General features: G+C 42.6%; 1 protein-coding gene and 1 long non-coding RNA gene across 4 annotated transcripts in view; one reads left to right on the plus strand and one right to left on the minus strand.

Moving 5' to 3' along the window:
* LOC140504208 (uncharacterized) overlaps positions 1 to 12,623 on the minus strand; it is a 14,099-nt gene extending 1,476 nt beyond the window's left edge. The window contains exons 1-2 of the long non-coding RNA XR_011967003.1: positions 12,537 to 12,623; positions 6,390 to 6,508 (exon numbers count right to left, since the gene is read on the minus strand). This is a non-coding gene — a long non-coding RNA (uncharacterized lncRNA). The remainder of the gene's footprint in view (positions 1 to 6,389; positions 6,509 to 12,536) is intronic.
* LOC140504203 (F-box only protein 6-like) overlaps positions 11,625 to 24,623 on the plus strand; it is a 17,815-nt gene continuing 4,816 nt past the window's right edge. Inside the window, exons 1-5 of one of the 3 annotated variants that reach the window (XM_072608862.1) lie at positions 11,625 to 11,648; positions 15,876 to 16,202; positions 17,593 to 17,719; positions 22,348 to 22,443; positions 24,307 to 24,442. In XM_072608862.1, coding sequence (XP_072464963.1) covers positions 15,944 to 16,202; positions 17,593 to 17,719; positions 22,348 to 22,443; positions 24,307 to 24,442 — 618 coding nt within the window. In that variant the 5' untranslated portion in view covers positions 11,625 to 11,648; positions 15,876 to 15,943. Of the gene's footprint in view, positions 11,649 to 12,685; positions 12,818 to 15,875; positions 16,203 to 17,592; positions 17,720 to 22,347; positions 22,444 to 24,306; positions 24,443 to 24,623 lie in introns of those variants that run through there. The other 2 variants (XM_072608861.1, XM_072608863.1) reach the window with 2 other exon arrangements.

The following is a 24,623-nucleotide window of genomic DNA, read 5'->3' on the forward strand; positions in this document are numbered from 1 at the left end:
TTTTTTAAAAAGTTACATGAAGATGACTTGATGGACCACAATGCACTGCAGACATCCCCAGCTTTGTGTCTTTGAGCTGCTTTGAATCAGGTATCATTTGAGGAGCTCTCCTGGGGGATTCGTCTTCCACATGTCATGAAGGACTGACTTTTCAATCCCACTGATATTCTTCCCAGGATCCTGAGTCAGGATCTTGTCCTTCTTAATAGGGCTGTAGGTGTGGAAGGGGCATTGTGGGTGACTTCATTCCCAACCTGAGAACCTCCAGACGTAAGTCCATGGTCATAGGTAACAAGAGAATCATTCCTAAATCAGGCCATCACTGATGACTGAGGTCATCACATATAGCCCACTGCTTGTCATTCAAGGAATATTTAACCTAGGAGGATGCTCTATCCCATTGGAGTGTCTCAGTTTCTTTGATAATCTCATTCATTAATGAAAAGAGGATTCCCCTTGGAGTGAAAATAATGTGTAGCTCTCCCATGTGGCTACTAAGTGGCCATGTAGTGGATAGAGTGTCAGGCCTGAAGTCAGGAAGGCTCCCATCTTCCTGAGTTTCAATCTGGCCTCAGACACTTGCTAGTTGTCTGACCCTAGGCAAATCACTTAACCCTGCTTGCCTCAGTTTTCCTAATCTGTAAAACGAGCTGGAGAAGAAAAAGGCAAGCCACCCCAATATCTCTGCCAAGCAAACTCCAAATGGGGTCATGAAAAATGGAACATGACTGAAATGACTGAATACACATATAATTCTCACAACCCAATCACCTGAAACAGATTCCATTTGGCCCCTGTAGCTTTTTCTATTTGTCTCTGAGAGTCGTCTCTAGGCCTTCCTGTACATTCTAGACTGAAACTGCAGTGATAGCTTTATCCCAGATCAGAATTTCTTAACATGAGGTCCACAGACCTGGTTAGGGATAGATTTCAGGGAGTTCATGAATGTGCATGAGAAAAACAATTACATCTTTACTTTTCCATAATTTCTAACAGCAATCTAGCATTTCCTTCAATTATGAATGTAGACAACAAAAAATTATTCTGAGAAGGGGTTCACAGGCTTCAGTAGACTGTCCAAGGGACCCTACACACACACACACACACACACACACACACACACACACACACACACACACACACACACACACAATTCCCCTGGAACAAAATTTTTTCTGCAGTGGGAAAAGAATTGGCACTCAGCTTTTAGCAGTAACCATTTTGGTGATTAAAACAGGATCTCCTCTCAAATGTCAAAAGTAACAGTTTCTCTTCTAAACCACAACCCTGAGGCTCCTGCCCCTCTCAGTATGCTTTATCTATTTTTTTTTCTTTTCTATTAAAGGGGCCATCCCTCTGACTACTTTTTAAAGAGGCCTATTCATTGAATGGGCATTGTTGTTGTGTTTGTCCTTCATTGCCGAAGAAGACCATGCCATCAGAGAAATGATGACATGACTTGCACTTGACTTTGCTTTGAGTGAGGGAGGGCTGTGCAGGTCACCGGCCTCACTTGTCCAGAGCCATCTGGATTCAGTGACCTGATATTCATCAGGATGACTGGAGATGACCCAGGATGCATTGGGAGACTTTGGCCTCTTTAGGTCAAGGTCTATTCAGGACTCACTTAAATTGAGGTAACAATTATTCAGTTAATAGATCCCTTTAAGAAGTAGCCAGGAAATGACCCCTTTAGTGAGGCATAGGAAAAAATGACATGAGCCTGGGAAGGAAATAGCAACAGTTACTACTGATAATCATTCTTAAGCCAGGAGGGTGCAGAAGCCAGCCCTTAGGCATGAGCCCAGTGCCCTCCAGTGTACGAGCTTCACCGTGCTGTAGGTTACCTCACTTCAAGTGAGTACCTGAAAAGGCCTTAGTCTAAAAGGTCATGGTCTCCTTTTGAGAAGAGCTGGGTCATTCATAGCTGATCATCATACAATGTTGCTGATACTGTGTACAATGTTTTCCTCCTGGTTTTGTTCTTTTGACTTTGTATCAGTTCATACAAGTCTTTCCAGGATTTTTTGAAATCTGCCTGTTCATCGTTTCTTATTGCACAATAGTATTCCATTACATTCATATACCACAGCTTGTTCAGCCATTCCCCAACTAATGGGCAGCCCCTCAGTTTCCAGTATTTTTCCACCAAGAAAATGGCTGCTATAATTATTTTTGCACATGTAGATTCTTTTCCCTTTCTTATGATCTCTTTGGGATAGAAGCCAGGTAGTAGTACTGATGGATCAAAGGTCACAGTTTGGTTGCCCTTTGGTTCTAATTCCAAATTGTTCCCCAGAATGGTTGGATCAGTTCACAACTGCACCAACAGTGCAGTAGATTCTCAATTTTCCACATTCTGGGCAACATTTATCATTTTGTGTTTTTGTCATATTAGCTGATCTAATAGGCATGAGGTGGTACCTCGGAGTTGTTTTCATTTGTATTTCTCTAATCCAAAGGGATTTAGAGCACTTCTTCATGTGCATATAGATAGCTTTGATTTCATCTGAAAACTGCTTGTTCATTATTCTTTGACCACTTATCAGCTGAGGCTTCTATTCTTGCAAGTTCAGTTCTCTATATATCTGAGAAATGAAGCCTTTATCAGAGACGCTTGTTGCAGAAATTGTTTTTATACCTTTCTGCTTTCCTTTTAACCTTGGTGACATTGGTTTTGTTTGTGCAAAAGCTTTTTAATTTAATATAATCAAAATTATCTATTTTACATTTTGTAATGCTTTCTATCTCTTGTTTGGTTATGAACCCGGAACTCACTTAGCTTCTCCTTTAAGAATTTGGATACTATATCAGTTGGTGCATATATGTTTAGTATTGATATTATTTCATTGTCTATGGTACCTTTTAGGAAGATGTAGTTTCCCTCCTTATCTCTTTAATTGGGTCTATTTTTTCTTTTGCTTTACCTGAGATCAGGATGGCTACCCCTGTTTTTTTTTTTTACTTCAGCTGAAGCATAATAGGTTCTTCTCTAGCCCCTTACCTTTACTCTGTGTGTGTATCTCTGCTACAAGTGTGTTTCTTGTAAACAACACACTGTAGGATTCTGGTTTTTGATCCACTCTGCTACCCACTTCCATTTTATGGGAGAGTTTATTCCATTCATATTCACAGTTATGATTACTATCTGTGCAGTTCCCTCCTTTCTAGTTTTCCTACTGTTTGTCCTCTCTCTCTTTTCACCCTTTCCTTCCTCATCAATGTTTTGCTTCTGTCTACCACTTCCCTTGATCTCCTCCTCCTTCTGTCAGTCCCCCACCTCTTTATTTAATCTCCTACCCTTCTACCTCCCTGTTAGGTAAGGATAGATTTCTATATTCAATTGATTGTGTTTATTATTCCTACTTTGAGCCAATACTGATAAGAGTAAGGTTCAAGTGATTCCCACTGCCCACCCTCCCATCTTCCCCTCTGCTGTAATAGCTTTTTTGACCTCTTCATGTGAAATAATTTACCTCATTTTACCTCTTGCTTCCATCTGCACCCAGTGTACTCCTCTTTCTCATTTCTATTTTTTTTAATATGGCATTCCCTCAAATTCACCTTATTACCATCCCCTCTCTCTATGCATATTCCTTCTAGCTCTGCTATTAGTGGTACAATTTTTAAGAATTACAAGTATCATCTTTCCATGTAGGGATGTAAATAGTTCAGCTCCATTGAATTCTTTCTTTTCTTTTCCCTTTTTGCCTTTTTAGGCTTCTCTTGGGTTTTCTTGTTGGAGATCAAATTTTTTTTTCCAATTCTTGTCTTCTCCTTACAAAAGAACGAAATCCTTTATTTCAATGAATGACAATTTTCCCCCTTGAATGTTAATTTTGTTGGGTAAGTGATTCTTAATTATAGTCCTAGCCCCTTTGTCTTCTGGAATATCATGTTCCATAGCCTCCAATCCTTTAATGTTGCAGCTGCTAAATCCTGTGCAATCCTGTTTGTGGCTTCCCGACATTTGGCTTGTTTCTTTCTGACCACTTGCAGTATTTTTTCCTTGACCTGATAGTTCTGTAATTTGGCTATAATATTGCTTGGAGTTTTTATTTTGGGATCCCTTTCCTGAGGTGACCTTAAGAGTGTCTTGTATCATTTCTTCTGGCCACCATATGATCACCTGCCCCAAGTGAGTTCTCCATAAATAGTCTTTTTGGCAAGTAATTGCAAAAAAAGAAGCAAGGGGAATCAAGGTAGGGAGTATAAAGCTACCAAAGAAAGAAGTAACCAGTCCAGGGTATGCAGGGAGCTCAGGCATCATATGTAGAAACTATATTACATATTTTCATAATAGCCAAGATTTCAAATGGAAATATCTGCTATCATAGTAAATATCAAATTATCTAATTTCATCACTTCCTTTTAAAAGCCCAATTCATGTACAACAATAACCTCAGATGATATAAATTGCATTTCCAGAAATTATTGATCTTATTATTTTTGGCCATTAGAACCACTTCAAAGTTATCAATTATATTAAATAAGAGAGAGATAATAATAATATTGTATCTAACATATGCTAGTCATTATATTAAGCATTTTACAATCATTATATTATTTTGATCCCATCACAACAACCATTATTATTTTGCCCTTTACAAATCAGGAAATGGGTCAAATACAGAAAAAAATACATTTTTTTTTTTTTTTTGCAATTGGAACAGAGAAGTGTGGAGTTTAGCAAGAGCAGAGAGGCTGGTGTCCCAGTGGTGATAATTCTTGTAGGGAGGGCTTAGGGAATGCCTGACACAGGCAGAGCACATCCACCTCTTCCTTCCCCCACAGCTGCAGAATTTACTAAGCTTGGGGCAGTCTGCAGCTTTTGGGGCAGGGTGGGCAGAATGTATAGGATGTAGGTGACATTTCCAAGATTTACCTAGAAGGGTGAGCTACAAGATACCCAGGGGCACAGGACTGTTAGAATCGCTGCTAGTCTGTGAATTGCTGCCCCTCCCCTCCTTTTGCCAGCTGGGGAAGAGTGATTTGTTTTCTTTACACTTCTCTTGCATTCTCTTCTCTATAATTTAATCTGGGATGAGAGGGGTTAACATGAACCCTTGTGGCAGTTAAAAATCCTCATTCTGAGTTACTCTCTTAACTCTGGGAGGGAATGGGGAATGCTAAGTGATCAGGATTGGGAGGGGGTGTTTTAGCAAGGTGAGTTCCTGGAGCCACCCACAATCTCAGGGATTCTTTCCCAATAATTTCAAATGATCAGTTTCCAAACATTTTAATGATTAATCTCACAACCTACAAAATCTGCTAAGATGTTTTTAGCTATATCTAACTTTCCATTGCAATTCCAGGTTGGCCAGACTGGGACAACAAGGAAAAGTCTTACAGTTTTGTTCATTTGTTTCCCTAGCTGCAGCCCTTAGAAGTCTCTGGCTGCCTGCATTTTAAATCTTACAAGATAACAGATTCATTCACAGCACACATGATAAGTACAGGGAGATACATAGACAGAAAAACTGACAACGACACAACAAATTCAAACAGAACTCACAATTAACGACAGAGAGAGCGAATTAGAAGCTTGTTAGAAATTTCTATCATGTATTGGCTATTATTATTCCAAGGAAAGGGAGTTTCAAGGATTTAAGAAGTGACAGAGTAAGAGTGGATCCTGCAACCTTTGCTTGGAGTACCTCTAAGTCCTTGGAGGTGGGGGGAGAGCCTTGGCACCCTGGAGTTTCTAACTATCCTAAAGGAATAGGCTCCATGGGAATAGGTTCAGGCCTCTTGTCTATAGATGGATTGTAACTGTTCGCCTCAAGACCAGAGCCCTTAGGGCAACTGAACAAAATTATCCTCCTCAAGACTAGAGCAGGTAAGGGAAGGCAAGGAGGGAGGAGGTAATCGTAAGGTACAGTCATCCTCCCCAGATCAAAGCCTTTAAGGGAAGAGGGAAGAAGGAAGGAGGTGAGGAATAGGGCTGAGAGAGTGAAAGGAAAGGACAGGCTGGGGCCCTTGGGGTAAAAGGAGTTAGCCAGTACTAGGGTTGATACTGAAGCTGCTTTGGGAGCCTTAAGGGAAGAGGCTCCTGCCTTTTGTTCTTCCTCAGCCATTTCCAAAAGCCCAAGATGAAACATTTCCACTGCTGACTAGATGTTTTGTTGGCCTTTAAACTTAATTTGGTTTTAAAAAAAAGTAACTTTGACAGATCCAAAAAAGCCCTATCATGACCAACATAATTCGACTAACACTAGTGCTAGCAATACTTGTACTGATTTTCCTAAGAGCAATCTGTACTTTCAGAGGATCTATACAGAATGTTTGACCACAGAATTGATCCCTGCCCCCTGAGCTAGCTTTAAAGGGAAATTTCAGACTTCAACCCAACTAGTGGGAGTCCTTTGGAAGTGGAGAATAGAACTTACCTTACCCCGTCAAGGTTAAGACTTCAGGTAAAATGAATCCTGAGGCACCTGAGTCTTTTGGCATTGGCAAGGTGGGGAACTGTTCTCTCCATCTGAGTCATGGCACCATAACTGTTGACCTGGTTAAAAAAGGCAAACAGGTTCAATGCATATTATTTATTCCCTTAAAGCTAGCAGTTACATGATCATGAAGCTAGAAGGAAACCTCTGACTGTTTGACACAAGAATGACCAGGCTTAAATCTGTTTTAGGACAATCCAAGTCTGTCTGTGTCTCTCAGATTTATGATCTCTAGATGTGTTTAAGTATAACTGAACAAGTTGTAAATACAGTAAAATAAGAGAGCTGACAAAGTGTCGGTTGAAATTATGACCCAGGATATCTGTGTTTTCTTTACCATTAACATGCCATAAGATAGTATATGTCCACAAAATATTAAGATAAGGAAATATTCCCATCATTCAAGACAGTGGCTCATAAAGAATGCTAAGTCAACCCCATCTGGCCTTGTTGACATAGGAAGAGGTATTCTCTTAGTTTACTTCAGAGAACAAAGAGGCCATTAGGTACAGGCTCTTCTTCTAATTGATTAATTCAGACTCTGGCACTTATTAAAGTCCAAAAATTATATTAAACAATTATCAAGTTCCAATCACTCTCTTTCCCCCAACCCTACCCTCTTCTGAACTTCCTCATTGCTGTAAAGGGCACCAACATCTTCCCTGTGAGAGCCATATTGGGAAAAAGTCATAATACACAGTAAGAGATGAAAAACCATTAACTTAAACTCTGTGAAAAGTGAGAGCCTAAACATGGTGACCTGTTAAAAAAATCATAACTTAAATCGTGAATCATAATTCAGATACTATATCATATCTTAGATAATGTGACTGGCACATGATCAGTGCCCAACCTTGAGTGCCTACAAATTTGCCCAGCTCTGTTACCCAGCACTGGGTAAACGCCTAGATGTCTGAGAACTAAACATAAACTAAAATATTAGCTAAAACGTTAACTAAGCAAAAAACTCCAAAATCGCCTCCAATCAGTAGTGATGTATTCCATTGCTCCTCCCTCTTTCTGATTTCTATGATTACCGCAGGGATTTTGGGAAGGGGGTCTTTTGCAGATTCAACCTGTAGTCTGTCTGCTGCCCCAGACTGATGACTATCAAACTCTTGGCAGAGATACATGGTGATTCCTCACTAGAAGTATCCAATTGATTAAACTACTACCTATAATCATTCTGGAGCCCTTTGACCTCTTCCTTTGGTATCAGACTCACCCATGGTTATGGAGAAGGTACAGGGTTCCCCAGCCAGGGGAATTCTGGACCTTACATTCTCTGTTACACAGACTCAAAACCTCAGTGTCCTCCTCAACTCTTTGCTTTCTACATATAGAATTGATTGATTTCCAAATCCTGGCATTTTTATTATCACTGAATCTTGCACCTCCTTCTCCCCACTTAAATATCCATTAGTTAGCCTAGTTCCATCCGTCCTTACCTCTTGTCTGAACAATTGCAATAGCCTTCTAATTAGACTTCCTGACTCAAGTGTCTCCATCTTCCAATCTTCCTAGTCAATTGCTAAAGCGAGCTTTCTAAAGTATGTCTGACCACATTTCTCCACAATTCATTGAGTGCCAGTGGTCCCCTAATACTCCCAGGATTAAACACAAATTCCTTTGCCATTTAAAGATTTTCATTACTTCTTCCCTTTTTATCTCTCTAGGCTTCTGATTTTTACTTCTTTTCCTATACTCTCTGATCAACAACACTGGCTTCCTTGCAGTTTTTCACCCCAGACACACTCTCTCAACACCTCTCAGTTCCCCTGGCTTCCTTCAAGGCAGCTCACATTCAATCTTGTCTTCTCCACCCACCTGCCCCAAGCTGCTAGTGCCTTCTCCTCCAACTGCTCCAGAGGTTCTTGATCTAAGGTTGTTAAACTTGGCTTGTTTGTTTCTTTGTTTTATAACATTGTGACCATTCATATTTCAAGGCAATCCTCAGAATTTGATTTATACATTTAAATTATTTACAGAGTCTCCCTAGTTAGGGTGTGTGCTTAGGGAGTGGCCAAGATGGTGTGGTAAAAAACATAGCCAGACAAAACTTCCTGAAAGACTTGAAGCAAGAGTTGGTTTTATTTTAAGAGTTTAAAATTGCTTTATAAGTAAATAATGAATAAGTAAGCAAGTGCTTATATAGGTGGCACAGTGGATAGACAGTAGGGTCAGGAATCATGAAGACTTAAGTTCACATCCTGCCTCTGATACTAACTGGGTGACCTTGGCAAGTCACTTTACCCTATTTACCTCAGTTTTCTCACCTGCAAAATGAGTTGGAGAAGGAAATGGCAAACCACTCCAATATTTTTTCCAAGAAAACCCCAAATGGGGTCATAAAGAGTTGGACACAACTGAACAACAATGAAAAAAAAACAAGGTTTGCAAAGCACTTTACAAGAATTAACTTATTTGATCCTCACAACAACTTTAAGAGGTAGGTACTATTATTATCCTCATCTTACAGTTGAGGAACCAGCTCCAAAGAGGTTAAGTGACTTACCTAGAGTCACACTAGTAAGTTAGTTTCTGAGGTCAGAGTTGAACTCAGGTCTCCCTGACTCCAGGTCCAGCACTCTATCTATTTGAAATGAGAATGTCAGAGGAAAAAATGTGGGGGTTTGGGAGGGAAGGAAAGGAGAGAATGAAAGCTATGGGAGAAAGAACTGGAACGGGAACAGCTTGATGCAAGGAATACAAAACCTAACAATAGACCAAACAGAAAATAATGATGCCATGAGACAGCAAGAAAAATTAAAGCAAAATTAAAGAACTGAAAGTAATAGAAGTAAATATAATATATCTCATAATAAAAATAACTGACATAGAAAGTAGATGGAGAAATAGTTAAAGAATTGTTCAGCTACCTAAAAGCCATGACCAAAAAAATTAAAAAAAAAAAACCTTAGACTCTATTTTAAGTAATTATGGAAGAAAATGACCCAGATCTCTTAGAATCAGAAGGCAAAATGGAAACAGAAACAATCTATTGGTTATGGTCTAAAAGAAAGACCAAAATGAAAACTCCCAGGAATAACATAGCCAAAATCCAGAGCTTCTAGGTAAAAGAAAAAAAATACTAACAAGTGGCCAGAGAGAAAGACTTCAAGTATCAAGGAGTCACACAGTTAAGTAGGTTAAATGACTTGCCCAAAGTTGCAATGGTAGTAAACATCAAAGGAACCATTTGAATCCAGGTCATCTTACTTGAAATATAACTCTTGTGCTACCTAGATAAATAGAAGACTAAAAAAGAAGGAAAGAAGAAGCAGGGCAGCAAAGAATAAATAAAAGAAGGAAACAAGGAAAAAGAAAGAAACAAAGACAGAAAGGAAAGAAAGGAAGGAAGAAACAAAGAAACAAGCAAAGAAAAGAATTACTATAAAACCTGAATTATCCATAATACAAAAATGGGACCTCATAGGACCTCATTTGTATCTCATAGGAGATACAAAATAGCAAGTAACCCTTAAAACTTGTATTTTATTTTGACAATAGGCACTTTTCATCCACTTGGCTATTCCTGTGTGAGTTAAATCAAACTTTTCCTGTGGTTGTGGATCTCATTTAGGAGGCTCTGTAATATGCTAGGGGTAATCAATACAATATCACCCACAAACAGGAGAATCTAGAAATCTTCATCACTTCTGGAGGATCCCTCTCCTGTTTAGACTCTGTGCTGGGTATCCCTCCATACAGGGCCAAATACATCTACCTCCCTAGTTCACTATACCTCTCTTGATATTAATGTTCTTAGTTTATGCTTAGTTAATGCTCTTAATTTATGTTGCTCAGGTCTGAATTAGAAGGAGTTGTCATTCTCTTTGGCTCATGACTTCGTCTAACACTTTCCAGAAAATATCTAAATTTGACTCATTTGGCATCCCCCCCCCCCCAATTTCCTCTAATAACATTGAAATTTGGCTTTTGGCCACACTGACACAGAAAAAGCACAGGGGAATCTGGTCTTCCCAGCACATTTCATTCAATTGGGAGATCTTAAAGATGTAGTCTGTCATAGAGTATCATTTGCAAAAGTCTGATCATTCTCTTCTCAAACCTTGAAAGATGTTTCAGTGAGTGTCTAGATTACTCTCAGAAGATTCTGAAGAAATGAGAAAAAAAGAATATGAGCCAATGGATTTTTTAAATTGGGTTTAAAAAAAAAATAGTAATAGCATTATTTCCCACCAGCATTTGTTAATTTCTCTTTTTTGGATATCTTGAGACTACCATCCCTCAATGCTGTCAACTCTGTGTGTCCTTCTCAATAGATCTCCTCTGTGTATTTGTTGTTGTATGGTTGTGTCAGACTCTCCATGACCCCATTTGGTGTTTTCTTAGCAAAGATACTGCAGTGATTCACCATTTCCTTCTCCAGTTCATTTTGCAGATAGGGAAGCTGAGGCAAACAAGGTTAAGTGAATTGCCCAGGATCACACAGCTAGTAGTGTTCGTCCTTCATTGCCAAAGAATACCATGCCATCAGAAAAATGATGATGTGACTTGCACTTGACTGTTTTGAGTGAAGGAGGGCTGTGCAGGTCACTCGTCTCACTTCTCCTCCAGAGCCATCTGCATCCAGTGACCTGATATTCCTCAAGATGACTGGAGATGGCCCAGGATGCACTGGGAGACCTTGGGCTCTTTGGGCCAAGGTCTTTGCAGGTACTTTGCAGGGTGTTGTAAGGCAACACCCATTCATTGAATAGGTCTGTTTAAGAAGTAGCCAGGGCATAGCCGCTTTAATGAGGTCAAGAAAAACAAAGACATCAGGCTGGATGGGAAATAGCAACAGTTACTATTGATAATGACTGTAAAGCCAGGGAGGTCCAAGAGCCCTTGGCAGGGGCCCATTGGAGTCCCAGTTTCAGAGTGTAGTAAATTTAAGGTTTTGGGAGAGGACAGGGGGCACGACAGGAAAGAGGAGAGGAGGGAAGGGAAGAGGAAAAGTGTCAGTAAAATCCAACTCCACTGGGAAACTTTTGGCCATCCAAATTTACTTTTCTTTGCAGAGGAGAAGGAATATCTGAGCTTAGATATGTGTTCATCCTTCATTGCCAAAGAAGACCATGCCAAGTGACCAGATATTCATCAGGATGACTGGAGATGACCCAGAATGAGGCAGCAGTTGGGGTTAAGTGATTTGCCCAAGGTCACACAGCTGGAGAATGTCAAGTGTCTGAGGTGAGATTTGAACTCAGGTCCTCCTGACTCCTGCACTGGTGCTCTATCCACTGCACCACCTAGCTTCCCCTTGAGGGCAGATACTAGCTTCCCATCTCCTGGAAGTCTACTGGAAGACTACTGGAGCTCTCTATCCACTTCACCCAATTATCCCATCCACTTAAATGTAATTACCTTTGTTAGGTAATTGAATCTAATCAATACAGAACTCGAACAGGGCCTATACACTTCCTTACTTAAATGAGTTAAAACTTGGAATGAGTAAAAAAGAAAGGCTTCTGTAAAAAAGGCATTCACATAAAAGGAGGGAATTAGATCTAAAGCTAGATTCTGAGGGTATAGAAAAGAGGTTGAAGCAAGCCTGAAATTCCAGCAAACATCGGAGTACAGGACTCAGCTAAGGAGGAGACATTAAGGACAGGTCATCTGCCTCTTCAGACATCTCTGGAGCAGAAGAGACTGAGGGAAGTCCCAAGAAAAAATCCGTGAGCTATTTTCCCTTCCAATCAGTGGGCTGTCTGTCTGTCCACAAACACTATGACCTAATCTGCTGTTTTATTATTTAAACATTTCTTGTAAATTGAGTTTTTACCTCAGTCACAAAGACGCTATAAACAGAATTTTTTTTAGTTAGAAAGACAGCTCAAATTCTGCCTCAATTCTAGGAGTTTTCCTAACTGGGAATTCAGAGCAATTATGCCTGAACCCTGTTATTCTAAAACTCCCTAAAGCAGAATAGGAGACAAACACCTGGAATTTAGGGACTCCCCCCCCCCTCCACCCCAGGCTTAAAAACAGCTTATTATTGTAACAGTGTTATATGTAACCGGACTAAATGACCCCCTGAGGTCCCATCCATCTATGTTTCTATGATCCTATGGTTATTACCATCAGAAATAAAGGGACTTTTTCATAATCACCCAAGCTAGTCAGTGTCGGAGGCAGAATTCCAATCCAGATCTCTTAGTCGAGAGAGGACGGAAAACTGCATTTCCCAGATTTCCAGCACAGGAAGGCCCAGTAACGGACGGCCGCTGCGGGGAGGGCCGGAAAGCTCGGGGCTGGAGTGTTTACGAAAGCGGCTGACGCGGGAGTCGCAGACGGATCCAGGAGAGCTCTCTGCCAGCCCAGGCCAGCTCCGGCGGCGCCCGAGCGGGCCGAGCCCCCAGGTTTCTGCTTAGTAGTAGCATGGTCGGGGAAGAGGGTGGGATCGGGTCTGCCCGGGAAGAGAGGGTGCGGGAGGAGCTGGGGGGCCGGGACCCCCTGTAAGCCGGGAGCCGAGGGGGGCCCTCCGACACGGAGGGGCAGCGTCTGGCCTAAGCCTGCGGTCTCCCTGGCACGCGGTTCGGGTCAGTTGCTTTGTGAGGATCCGCGGGGGAAGGGGAAATGTAGCAAAGAGCTGGGACCCAAGCAGCAACCGCCAGCTTATCAGCCTGGCCCAGTTTAGCTTTGCCAGTCTTGGCCAGCCCTAGTCTCTGCGCACTATCGCTGCTGGGAGCAGGGGTGAGGGGCATTGTAGCTGGGGCGCCACCCGTCATCCAGAAGGGCCCGAACCTAGCGATCTCCAGCACCCGGTCCAGGGGGACAGCTAAAGGGGGCTAGGAGGGAGGCGGGGGAGTAGAAGACTTAGTATCTCCCCTCCCCCACCCGGACCACTGCGTTCCTCAGCTCTTTGGCCTTGCTTATCTTTTGTCCATAGGGAGTGGTAGTCAGAGCCGGAACTGACCGGTTAAAAAGTGAAAGAGAAATTCCTTCCCTTTAGTGGCCAAGGCCCAGTGGAACAGTAAACAGGGCTGGTTCTTATGGCCTTTTCTTTGCCCTAGCTCGTGTGCGACGTGTGATTGACAGCTCTCCAATTTATTCGTGGGCATTGGGAAAGGAGATTGATTTTAGTACGAGCTGGACCTCAAGGGGCAGAGAAAGGGGAGGGGGAACCGTTTGGAAAAGCCTCTTGCGTTCCATCACCTGGCAAGGGAGAACTGACTTGCATTGCTTTTGATTGTTTGCAGTGCTGAATAAAATGTTAGAACGGGAACCGACTTTAGAACAGAGAATGACAAGGCCTGAAATGACTTAAGAGCACAGAATATCGGAGCTGAGAGGTAGTTTAGAAGAGCGACGCTGGGAGCCAGGAGGGACTTCTACCTGTCCTCACTGAACAATTGGGGAAAGTGAGGACCAGATTGGGGAAGGGACTTGCTTGTCAGTTAATGACATAGCCATTGATTTAACCAGTCAGTGATGACGATGATGATGATCTTTTATAGCACTTAAAGCTTTGCACAACGCTTTGTAACCAATCTCATTTAATCTCCACAACAACCCTGTTGTGAAGTAATCAATATTAATGTTTCCATTTTTAGAAACACTTGATGGTACAGTGTTGTGCCTGGAGTCAGGGAGTTGTTATTGTTTAGTCACTTTGGGATTTCAGATTCTTTGTGAATCCATTTGGGATTTTCTTGGCAAAGATCCTGGAAAGGTTTGCCATTTCCTTCTCCAGTTTATTTTACAGATAAGGAAACTGAGGCAAACAGGGTTAAGTGACTTGCCCAGGGTCACCCTGCTCCTAAGTGTCTGAGGCCAGATTTGAATTTAAAAGATGAGGCTTCCTGACTCCAGGTCCAGCAGCACCTAGCTGTTCTTGGAGTCAGGAAGAGATGAGTTCTGATTCAGCCTCAGATACTTACGAGCTGTGTGATCCAGACCAAGTCACTTAACCTGTTTCCTCAACTGTAAAATGGAAATGAATACATATTTATGAAGTATCTACTGTATTCATGTTATCTCATTTGATAATATATAATTATTTTATAATATCATATAGTATATTATACACTATTATCTCATTTGATCCTCACAACAATCTTATAGTTGCATAGCATCTACCTTCCAGAGTTATGAGGATCAAATGAGATATTTGTAAAAAAAAAAAAAAAGTGTTTAGCACATAATAAATGCTTATTCCCTTCCATTTTCCAGTTGAGCAAATTGAGGCAGAAAGATGTTAAATGACTTGCCTGGGGGTTACACAGTTAGCACATATCTGAGGCTAGATTTCTATTCAGATCTCCCTGACTCCAAGTCCAATGCTCTGTAATGTCCACCCCGCCCCTGCACTAACTAGCTTCCTGTCACTAAGTGCTTACTATGTGGTAAGCATTGGGGAATGGGGCAGCTAGGTGGTGCAGTGGATAGAGCACCAGTGCAGGAGTCAGGAGGACCTGAGTTCAAATTTCACCTCAGACATTTGACTCTCACTAACTGTGTGACCTTGGGTGTCACTTAACCCCAATTGTCTCATCCTGGGTCGTCTCCAGTCATCCTGATGAATACCCGGTCACTGGATTCAGATGGCTCTGGAGGAGACTTGAGGCTAGTGACCTGCACAGCCCTCCCTCACTCAAAACAAAGTCAAGTGCAAGTCATGTCATTATTTCTCTGATGGCATGGTCTTCTTTGGCAACAAAGGAAGAACATACATACACTGGGGATACAAAGAAAGACCAGTAGACTTCCTGCTCTCAAGGAGTTCCCCTGCCAATAGTGGAGACAACAGGCAAACAATTAACAATGTATCCAGTGCAGATTTGGAAGTAATATCAGTAGAGAAGGCACTGGGGATCAGGGTTAAGAGTGTGTTAGAACATTTTTCAGAATTTCTACAAGAAACTTCCTATAGAAGATAAAATTCAAGCTGAATCTTGAAAGAGGCCAGGGAAGTGATAAATGGAGACCAGGAGGAAAGGCATTCTAGGCATGAGGGACCACCAGTGCAAAGGCACCAAGTCTGGAAATGGAGCGTTGTTTGTGAGGACCAACAAGTAAGGGATCCTGGAGGGGAATAAAGTATAAGAAGACTGGAAAAGAGCCACATTATGAAAGGCTTTGTTGTTGGGGGATTTTTTCCTTTTAAATAGTATTTTATTTTTACATATGTTTACATATAAACATATGAAAAGCTATGAATGCCAGAGGCATGATCCTGGAGGCAATAGGGAGCTATGGGAGTTTATCCAGGAGAGGAGTGATGTGCTCAGACCTTGCAGAAATGTAAGGCTTTCCCTATCCAGGGACTTTACTGCTTTTCCTCAGCTTAGTTAAGTTGTTCAGAAAAATCAAATGCTCTAGCACGTGTCTTTAAAGCCTCAAAGACCCCACACTCTCCTTGTCCCTCACCATATTGTCAGACACCCTCCTAACTGCCCTTTTCCCTTCCCTGTTTAGACACTGCCTCCTCCCAGGCTTGTGCCACCTGTGAATGATTGTCCATCCCCACCCCTGGCACCAGGGTCATGGCTTCCATTAATGAGTTGCCTGAGAACGTTCTCCTGGAGCTGTTCTCCCTGGTGCCAGCCCGGGTGCTGCTGAGGCACTGCCGGCCAGTCTGCAGCCTGTGGAGGGACCTCATCGACCTGGTGTCCCTGTGGAAACGCAAGTGCCAGAGAGAAGGTTTCATATCTGAGAACTGGGATCAACCAGTAGTCGACTGGAAGGTTTTCTACTTCCTCTGCAGCCTCCAGAGGAACCTGATCCGAAATCCCTGCGCCCAAGGTAGGTTCCCACTGTCACCTCATCAAAGCTGTCTCATACTATAGACATGTAGGCTATATGTACATGTGAGCTGGGTGTCCCAATGCATCTGGAGTTAGAAGAGCCACTTTAAATCCCAGCTCTGACAGTTTCCACCCATGTGATCTTAAGCAAGTCACTTGCCTTGGAGGTAGGGTGGCACAGTGGTAATGACACTGAATTTGGAGTCAGAGCGCTTAAGTTGGAATTCTTTCTCTTACTACATGAGGGATCTCAGGCAGGTCAAGGTAATAGTAAATAGCCCCTCAGTTGCTGTTTGAGGTCTTCTCTGGACTTTAGTTACCTCATCTATAACATGAAAAGGGTTGGATCAGATGACCTCAAATTTCTCTTTCCATCTTAAATCCAGGATCCTATGATCTTAAGTCACTTGAATTTTCTGGGCCTCAGTTTCCTCATCTGTAAAATGAAGGGGTCAGATTAAGTGATTGATGGTGAGCAAGGATCCAAGCCCCCATGTGCTAAGTTCCAATACAATTTAAAAAAATTTATTAAGAACCTATCAATCAACAAGGATTTATTAAGCACCTACTGTGTGCCAGGTGGTGAGAATACAAAAACAAAAGTGTAACATTCCCTACTCTCATACTGGGGGTTGATGGTAGTTGGAGTGGGGGTGGGGGTGGAGCAGGGACAGGGTCCTGTGCTGTCCTACCACAACTCAGCAAGAAAGTGTCCTTGCTCAACCTGGTGGGGCTGTTGAATCCTGGGTGGCTTCTTTCTACTCAAGACCCAGAGTCCAGGTCCTAGACATTGTCTTCCCTCCTGACTCACATTCCTGTAGAGGCAGCATGCACACTGGCTGTTTGATCCTGGACAAATCCCACCCTCTCAGCGCTCCTGGCAAATGAAAGCCGAAAATTGCAGAGAAAGTGCCTGCTTCCATAAGTGGAGTTACTCATTTGAGAGTTACCTATACCAAAGAAATCACACACTCAGCAGGCATAAGACAAGTATAGGGTTTGGAAAATAAACAGCACTTGCCTCTTACACACACACAGAAACCTCAAAGGATGTTGACTTCACAGCAGAGTGCTGTGTTATTATTCAGGCCTGTCAGCTTCTTCTGTGACCCATGAACCATACTGTCTATGGAGTTTTCTTGGCAAAGGTAATAGAGTGCTTTACCATTTCCTTCTCCAGTGGATTAAGGGAAACAGAGGTTAAGTGACTTGCCCAAGGTTACACAGTTAGTAATGTCTGAGTGGTGAACCACTTTGAGGACAGCTATATCAAAACCCCACCTAAGCATTCTCTTCTCTAAACACTTTCCTCCAACTGATTCACATCCTGCCCCAGCCCCACTCCCACATCCCCCAAGGAACTCAAGATTATACTTATTTTTTTCTAGAGGGGTTGAAATATTGGACAATAGACAAGAATGGAGGAGATAATTGGAAAGTGGAAAACACACCTGGAGCCCATGGGAAAGAGTTTCCAGACCCCAGAGTCAAGAAATACTTTGTCACCTCCTATCAGTAAGAGGAATCCTGACTTGAGTGGGCTCTGGGGAAAGGGGAGGGATCAGGGAGAGTAGGGCCAGGAGGTACAATGGGCAGCTGAGAAATAATAATTATAATAGCTAATGTTTATATAGCACCTGCTATGTGTAGGCACTGAGCTAAGTAATTTACAAGAATTAGATCTATTATCCCCATTTTACAGTAGAGGAAACTGAGGTAGACTCTGGTTAAGTAAATCCCTAGGAAGTAGCTGAGGCTGGATTTGAACACGTCTTCCTGACTCCAGGTCCAGCACTCTATGCACTGGGCCAGCTAGCTGTTACCTCCTGTCTCTGTGAATTTTGCACTAGCTGTCCCTGGAATGCTCTCCATCTTTTTTTTTTTAATGTTTGTCTATTTATTTTTAGTTTTCAACATTCATTTCCAAAAAATTTTGAGTTCCAAATTTTCTCCCCATCTCTCCCCTCCCCCACCCCATAACACCTTGCATTCTGATTACCCCTTTCCCTCCATATACCCTCCCTTCTATCACACCCCTCCCTTCGCTTATCCCCATCTTCTCTCTTTTCTTGTAGGGCAAGATAGATTTCTATACCCCATTACCTGTATTTCTTATTTCCCAGTTGTATACAAAAACAATTCTCAACATTCATTCCTAAAACTTTGAGTTCCAACTTCTCTTCCTCCCTCCCTCCCCACCCATCGCCACTGAGAAGGCAAGCAATTCAATATAGGCTATACATGTGTAGTTATGCAAAAGACTTCCATAATAGTCATGTTGTGTAAGACTAACTATATTTTCCTCCATCCTATCCTGCCCCTTATTGATTCTCTTCTCTCTTTTGACCTTGTCCCTCCCCAAAAGTGTTTACTTCTAATTACCCCCTCCTCCCATTTGCCCTCCCTTCTATCATCCTCTCCACCCCACTTGTCCCCTTCTCTCCTACTTTCCTGTAGCGTAAGATAGATTTTCATACCAAATTGAGTGAGCATGTTATTCCCTCCTTAAACCAAATGTGAAGAGAGTAAGCTTCACTTTTTCCCTCTCACCTCCTCACTTTTCTTCTCTATTGAAAAAGCTTTTACTTGCCTCTTTTATGAGAGATAATTTTTCCCCATTCCATTTCTCCCTTTCTCTTCCAATATATTCCTCTCTCACCCCTTAATTTTATTTTTTTAGATATCATCTCTTCTTATTCAACTCAACCTGTGCTCTTTGTCTATGTGTGTGTGTGTGTGTGTGTGTGTGTGTGTATGTGTGTGTGTGTGTATGTGTAATCCCTCCAACTACCCAAATACTGAGAAAAGTCTCAAGAGTTACAAATATTTTCTTTCCATTTAGGAATGTAAACAGTTCAACTTTAGAAAGTGCCTTATGATTTTTCTTTCCTGTTTACCTTTTCATGCTTCTCTTCATTCTTGTGTGTTTCAAAGTCAAATTTTCTATTCAGTTCTGATCTTTTCATCAAGAATGCTTGAAAGTCCCTTATTTCATTGAATGATCATTTTTTCCCCTGAAGTATTATACTCAGTTTTGCTGGGTAGGTGATTCTTGGTTTTAATCCTACTTTCTTTGATTTCTGGAATATCATATTCCAAGCCCTTTGATCCCTTAATGTAGAAGCTGCTAGATCTTCTGTTATCCTGATTGTATTTCCACAATACTTGAATTGTTTCTTTCTAGCTGCTTGCAATATTTTCTCCTTGATCTGGGAACCCTGGAATTTGGCTACAATATTCCTAGGAGTTTCTTTTTTGGGGTCTCTTTCAGGAGGTGATTGATGGATTCTTTCAATATTTTTTTTGCCCCCTGGTTCTAGAATATCAGTGCAGTTTTCCTTGATAATTTCATGAAAGACGATGTCTTTTCTTGATCATGGCTTTCAAGTAGTCCCATAATTTTAAAATTGTCTCTCCTGGATCTATTTTCTAGGTCAGTTGTTTTTCCAAAGATATATTTCACATTATCTTCTAATTTTTCATTCTTTTGGTTTTGTTTTGTGATTTCTTAGTTTCTCATAAAGTCATTAGCTTCCATCTGTTCCATTCTAATTTTTAAAGAACTATTTTCTTCAGTGAGCTTTTGAACCTCCTTTTCCATTTGGCTAATTCTGTTTTTTAAAGCATTCTTCTCTTCATTGGCTTTTTGGACTTCTTTTGCCAATTGAGTTAGCCTATTTTTAAAGGTGTTATTTTCTTCAGCATTTTTTTGGGTCTCCTTTCGCAAGCTGTTGACTCACTGTTCATGATTTTCTTGCATTGTTCTCATTTCTCATCCCAATTTTTCCTCCACCTCTCTTATTTCATTTTCAAAATCCTTTTTGAAATCTTCCCTGAGCTGAGACCATTGCATATTTATTTTGGAGGTTTTGGTTGTAGAAGCCTTGACTTTTAGGTCTTCCTCTGATGGTAATGCATTGTTCTTCCTCATCTGAAAGGATGGAAGAAAATACCTGTTCACCAAGAAAGTAATCTTCTATAGTCTTATTTTTTCCCCTTTTTTGGGCATTTTGAGTCCTTTGTTGAGAGGAGGGTATACTCTGGGGAACCTGTAAGTTCTCAGTTCCTCCAACGTGGCACAATCAAGGGAGAGGATTTTACTCCTCTCCTGGTCTGCGCACTGGTCTGGGAGCAACCAAAAACTTTTCTGCCCAGAATCTGTGAGTAGAATTCCCTCTCCACAACCACCTTTAGCTCCATCACACCAGTGCTCCTCCTCCTCACCCCAGGGTTGAGCTCAGGGCTGAGATTCCAATCAGCTGCTCAATTCCCCAGGGGCTTTAGGAGGAGGGCTCTAAAAATGGATGCTGCCACTGCAGTGGCTGCTGCCAGTGGTCTAGACTGCATTTCCTTCTCCTGGGTGAAGGAGCTTTCTCACTGACCTTTGAAGTTGTCTTTGGCATTTGTGGGTTGAGCAGTCTGGGAACTGCTGCTGCCACTGGCTCCCTGAAGCCTGTTCTAGGTCCTGTCCCTGCACACCGCACGTCCCACGCTGGGCTGCGCTCTGCTTTACATCAGGTGTGATAGACCTTTCCTGTCGGCCTTCCAGACTGTTTTGGGCTGGATATCTCTTTCACTCTGTCATTTTGTGACTTCTACTGTGTAGAATTTGTTTAGAATCATTTTTTACAGGTATTTTATGGGCTATGTGGGGGAGCTTCTACAGGGCTGTATTTCTACTCTGCCATCTTGACTCTACCCCCAAATGGAATACAATGCTCTCCATCCTTACTTCAGTCTTAGTGTTCCTAGTGTCCTTCACATTCAGCTCAAGCCCCACCATCTGCAAGAGTCCTTTCCCAGTCTCTTCAGTTTCTAGGGCATTCCCTTCTGAAATGGCTCTCCATCAAGTCTGTATCTGTGTTTTGACTGTACCTGGTCATCCTCATGCTATCCCTGTTGGAATGTGGAAGCATCCCCAGGTTTTACCACTGTGCATAACACCAAGTAAATGCCTCATAAAGTGACTGACTAAATACTAAAGTCAACTAACAAGCATTTTTAAAGTACCCACTATGAGCCAGGTGGACAGGTGAGTGGTGCAGGGAAATAGTGCCCCAGGTCTAGAGTCAGGAAGACCTGAGTTCAAATCTGGGTTCAGAACACTTACTAGCTGCTTGATCCTGGGCAAGTCACTTAGTCTTGTTTGCCTCAGTTTCCTCCTCTATAAAATAGGCTGGAGAAGGAAATGGTAAACCACTTGAGTATCTTTGCATGGGATTGGACATGACAAACCATTGAACCATAAATGTGCCAGGCACTGTGCTCATGGGAATGCAAAGAAAAGTAAAAGTCATTCCCTGTCCTCAAAGAGCTCATGGGGCCCAGGATCAGGAGCCAAATCGGTGAGACCATCCAATCAGTACCATGTCCTCATTCTGCAGATGAACAAGCTTGGAGAGGCAATGGCTTGTCCAAGGTGACCCAAGTCATAAGCAGGGGGGTAGGGAATCAAACCCAAGTCTTCTGCTTGCCTTTCACATTTCCTCCTTCTGAAGAAAGGTGATTGTTGAGGGGTTGAAAATGAGTTACTGAAGTTACTGGATGACAAATTACTCTCATTCAGTTGTTTTCAGTCATGTCTGACACTTTATGACCCTATTTGGTTGTGTTTTTTTTTTAGCAAAGATCCTGGAGTGGTTTGCCATTTCCTTCTCCCACTCATTTTACAGATGAGGAAACTGAGGCAAATAAGGTGTACTGATTTGTCAAGGGTCACCCAGCTAGTGTCTGAGGCCATGTTTGAGGTCAGGAAGATGAGCCTTCAAGACTCCAGATCTGGCCCTCTTTGCACTATGATACCACTTAGCTGCCCTAAATTATTGATTACTAATATTCAAGGAGAGTCCTTAATTTCCAGAGATGATTTAATGAGAGTTAACTTTGAAGACCCCTGCATCACCCATCCATCCTCCTGTTAGAGACAGAACCCCAGGGGCTGAGGGAGGTGTCACAAGATGGCCCTGGGAGGTCACATCTTATGGGTTGCTCTGAGCCTGTTGCCCCTGACTGGTATGGCAGACTGGGTATAGGAAGAACTCCCATCTGCACATCTCATATCTGAGGATGCTGGGGTGATGAGGAAGAAGCCCAGTTCTCTACCAAGCTGACCCAGCCCCAACCACCTTCTCATGTCTCCCCAGAACCTGCCTTAAGTCTCAAATGGTGAACCTGCAAGCTGAGGGGTATTGGAAAGAACTGATGGACACAGTGAGGCCGGACATCGTGATCAAGGACTGGTGAGTGGGGCTGGGACCTGGTGGGAGGGGGCAGGACATTCTCCCATCCAGGAGTTCCGTCATCTTCACCATGACCCTATGAACAAGGCAAAGGAGGGCAGGGTGAGCTGAGACCTAGGCCAGCAACTTAGCTCATGCCTCACATCACTTATTGTTATTTCTTCCTACCACCATCCTCAGTCATACAGGTTCATGGACTCACTGCCATCCCTGACTCCTCCTTCTCCCCTCACCCACATATCCAAATGGTTGCCAAATGTGACAGATTCTTCCTCCCCAACATCATTGGGGTCTGTCCTGTCCCTTCTGCTCACATCACAACCAGCTGAGTCACCCTAGACCATTGCCCTAGCCTCCTCCTTCATCTTGTTGCTGCCAGTCTCTTCTTCCTCTCCAATTGACCCTCTCTGTGGCTTCCAAATTGATCTTGGCAAAGCACAGGGTGGCCCTGGCTACTCCTATTGACTCTCAATCAGATATAAACCCTTCTGTTGGTGAAGCCTTTCACAACCCGGCTCCAACCCACCCTTCCAGATTTATTATACACTGCTCCCCTCCAAGAGCTCTGTGGTCCAAACTGGGTTATCTCACTGTTCTATATGTAACATGCCATGTCCCATCCCTCTGTCTTTGTAAGCAAGGGTAGGGAACCTGCATTCTTGAGGCCTTCTAGGTCCTTGGGTGTGGCCTTCTGATTGAGTCCAAGTTTTACAGCCCAAATCCTTTTATTACAGGGATTTGTTCTGTGAAGTTGGATTCAGTCAAAGGGCCACACTTGAGCACCTAGAGAACCAAGGAGTAGCCTCAAAGCTCAAGGAGCAGGTTCCCCACACCTGGTGTAGGGCATCTCACATGTGGGACCTTCCCTCCTCCCCTCACTTCTGCCTCTGGAAACACTTGACTCCTTCCTTCGAAGCTCACCACCAGCACCACCTTCTCCATGAGGCTGTTCTTGACACTCTTAGCTGCCAATGCTTCTGATATTTATTTGTATACACATATAAAAACACATCATTTCCTTTGTTAGAATGTAAGTTCTCTGAGGGTAGTGATTGTCTTTGTAACTTCATCACTTAAAATAATACCTGGTATCTAGTAGGTGCTTAATAAATGCTTGTTGATACATTTATTATCCCAGCAGAAAGCCCATAACATGCACTTAATCCAATCCCAACTGTATTTAGAGTCAGGAAGACCTATGTACAAATCCACCTCAGATACTTACTAGCTGCAATGACTTGGACAAGTCACTCCCTGAGAACCTCAGTTTCCTCATTAAATAAATGAGAGTGTTAGACTGTGTGAGCTACATGGTCCCTTCCCCCTCTAAACCAATGATCCTAAAAAGCCAAACAGGACTTCTCACTAGGCTATGCTAGCAAAGTTAAACATAAAGAAACACTTTTTCTCCATAAGTAACATCAGGTCATGGAATCACAGATTTAGAGACAGAAAGGACCTCAGAAGTCTTCTAGTTCAGGGCTTCTTAAACATTTTCCACTCACAACCCCTTCAGCACTTTTTACACTCGACCCCACATGGAGTCTAGATTACAGATGAGGAAACTGAGGCCTATAGAGAAGTGAAATGATTGATCCTCGGAGGCATGCAGGTTGTAAATGTCAGTGCCAGAATTTGAACCCAGGTCCACTAGTACCAAGGTCAGTGCTCTTTCCTCTGTAGTCACTGCCATCCCATTGAATGTCCTAGATCGAAAGCCAGATGGCCAGTTGTTGCGGGTATTATAAAGAGGCCTCTCAGTTCAGGTGCAGAATGGACTCCATTGACTTCTGACATCTCCTCCAATTCTGAGACTTTAGAATTCTCTGGCCACGCGTGACCAGCCCTTCTTCCTTCCCTCAGGTTTGCTGCCAGATATGACTGTGGCTGCCGCTACCAGATCTGTGTGCAGTTGCTATCAGCAGACTACCTTGTCCTGGATACATTTGAGCCCCCAGCGATAGAGATAGAGCAATGGAGCGATATTGAATGGAGAGAGGTCAGTGAGGTTCTGGGAGAAAGGACAACAGGGGAACCCTAGGCAGCTTTCCCATTTCAATTCTTTGTCCCCATTCCACCTCTTCTCTGAGAGAGCTTGGTCAGAGAATACATCACAGAAAGTGTTCTTCATCTGGGGTACATGAACTTTATGAGTGTGTGTGTGTGTGTGTGTGTGTGTG

Source organism: Notamacropus eugenii, chromosome 5 (assembly GCF_028372415.1).
Source record: "Notamacropus eugenii isolate mMacEug1 chromosome 5, mMacEug1.pri_v2, whole genome shotgun sequence".
Classification (NCBI taxonomy): domain Eukaryota; kingdom Metazoa; phylum Chordata; class Mammalia; order Diprotodontia; family Macropodidae; genus Notamacropus; species Notamacropus eugenii.